The sequence below is a fragment of the Alligator sinensis genome, unplaced genomic scaffold (assembly GCF_000455745.1).
Source record: "Alligator sinensis unplaced genomic scaffold, ASM45574v1 scaffold1205_1, whole genome shotgun sequence".
Lineage (NCBI taxonomy): Eukaryota > Metazoa > Chordata > Crocodylia > Alligatoridae > Alligator > Alligator sinensis.
In genome coordinates, this window is record NW_005842834.1 from 199682 (window position 1) to 201708 (window position 2027).

At 56.9% G+C, this 2027-nt stretch overlaps 1 protein-coding gene across 1 annotated transcript in view; it reads left to right on the plus strand.

Annotated features, from left to right (window-relative positions):
• Positions 1-2027, plus strand: part of LOC102382917 (protocadherin alpha-C2) — a gene marked incomplete at its 5' end in the record, with an annotated part of 148455 nt that continues 146428 nt past the window's right edge. The window contains 1 exon segment of the mRNA XM_025191586.1: positions 1-2027. This exon segment is cut by the window's right edge and continues 1 nt beyond it. Within this exon segment, the coding sequence (XP_025047371.1) occupies positions 1-2027 (2027 nt within the window).

Consider the following 2027-nt stretch of genomic DNA (forward strand, 5'->3'; position numbering starts at 1 on the left):
GCCCGCCTGACCTCGGGCAGCGGGCGGCAGTACCTGGAGCTGGAGCTGGGCCGCGGGGCGCTGCTGGTGAAGGAGCGCATGGACCGGGAGGCGCTGTGCGAGCTCAGCCTCACCTGCTTCCTGAGCCTAGAGCTGGTGATCGAGCAGCCGATCGAGGTGCACAACGTCGAGGTGGAGGTGGTGGATATCAATGACAACGCGCCCAGCTTCCCCCGGCAGGACTACCGGCTGGAGATCAGCGAGTCCGCCGTGCCCGGCACCCGCTTCCACATCGAGAGCGCCCACGACCCCGACGTGGGCACCAACACGGTACAGACCTACCGGCTCAGCCCCAGCCAGCACTTCGCCCTGGACCTCAAGGGCTTCCAGCGCGGCAGCAAACTCCTCGAGCTGGTGCTGCAGCAGCCCCTGGACCGCGAGCAGAGCGCTTTGCAGCAGCTAGTGCTCACCGCCGTGGATGGGGGCAGCCCCGCCAGGTCGGGCACGGCCCAGATCTCCATACGGGTCCTGGACACCAACGACAACTCGCCCGTCTTCGACCGATCCACCTACACTGTGAGCTTGCTGGAGAACGCCGCCCTGGGCACGCTCGTGGTGCGGCTGAACGCCTCGGACCCGGACGAGGGCTCCAACGGCGAGGTGCTGTACTCCTTCAGCAGCTACACCCCGCAGAAGGTGCGGCAGCTCTTCAGCGTGGACCCCCACTCCGGGGAGGTGCGGGTAAACGGCACGCTGGACTATGAGGAAGCCTCTTCCTATGAGATCTACGTGCAAGCCACCGACAGGGGCCCTGTCTCCATGGTCGGGCACTGCAAAGTGCTGGTCAACATCGTGGATGCCAATGACAACACCCCCGAGGTGGTGCTGACCTCCCTGTACAGCCCGGTGCCGGAGGATGCCCGGGCCGAGACCGTGGTGGCTTTGATGAGCGTCATGGACCAGGACTCCGGGCTGAACAAGCAGGTCAGTCTGAGCATCCCTCTCGACATGCCCTTCAAACTCAACTCCTTCAAGAACTCCTACACCCTGGTCACACAGGGGAAGCTGGACCGCGAAACGGCTTCCTCCTACAATATCACGGTTACGGCTACCGACTCCGGGAGCCCTCCCCTCTCCTCTCGCAAGGTGATCCAGGTGGACATCTCCGATATCAATGACAACCCGCCACAGTTCGAGGGGCCGGCGTATTCAGTTTACATCCCCGAGAACAACCCCCTTGGGGTTTCCCTGTGCACTGTCAAAGCCACCGACCCGGATGCCAATGAAAATGCCTATGTGTCATATTCTCTACTGAACGGAGACATCCAAGGGCTACCTGTCACATCTTACGTCTCCATCAAAGCTGACAACGGTAACATCTATGCTGTCAACTCCTTTGACTATGAGAAGTTAAGAGAGTTTCAGATTGTTGTCCGGGCTCAGGATGCTGGAAGCCCCCCACTGAGCAGCACTGTCACTGTCCACGTGTACGTGGTGGATCAGAATGACCACGCCCCTCAGATTCTGTACCCTACCTCAACCAACACCACAGCAGCCATGGAGATGATCCCTCGTTCTGCAAGTGCAGGATACTTGGTTACTAAAGTAATTGCCATTGATGCAGACTCTGGACAAAATGCATGGTTGTTTTACTATCTGGCTCAAGCCTCAGAACCGGGTCTTTTCAGAGTGGAACTACACAGTGGAGAAATTAGGACTACTCGCAAACTGGGGGATGAGAGCGTTAATACTTTCAATCTGACAGTGGTTGTGAGAGACAATGGGGAGCCATCTCTGTCTTCATCAGTAGCCATAACCATCGCTGTTGTGGACAGAGTTTCCAAAATCATCCCGGACACAAGGCGGTATATCAAAAGTACTAGAAATTACTCAGAGATAACTGTCTATCTCATAATTGCTTTGAGCTCAGTTTCGTTCATTTTTCTTTTGACAATCATTGTCCTAACTGTTATCAAGTGCTACAGATACAATGTTTATGGTGACTCCTGTTGTGGAGGTTTTTGTGGGGTCAGAGAACGATGTCCTGC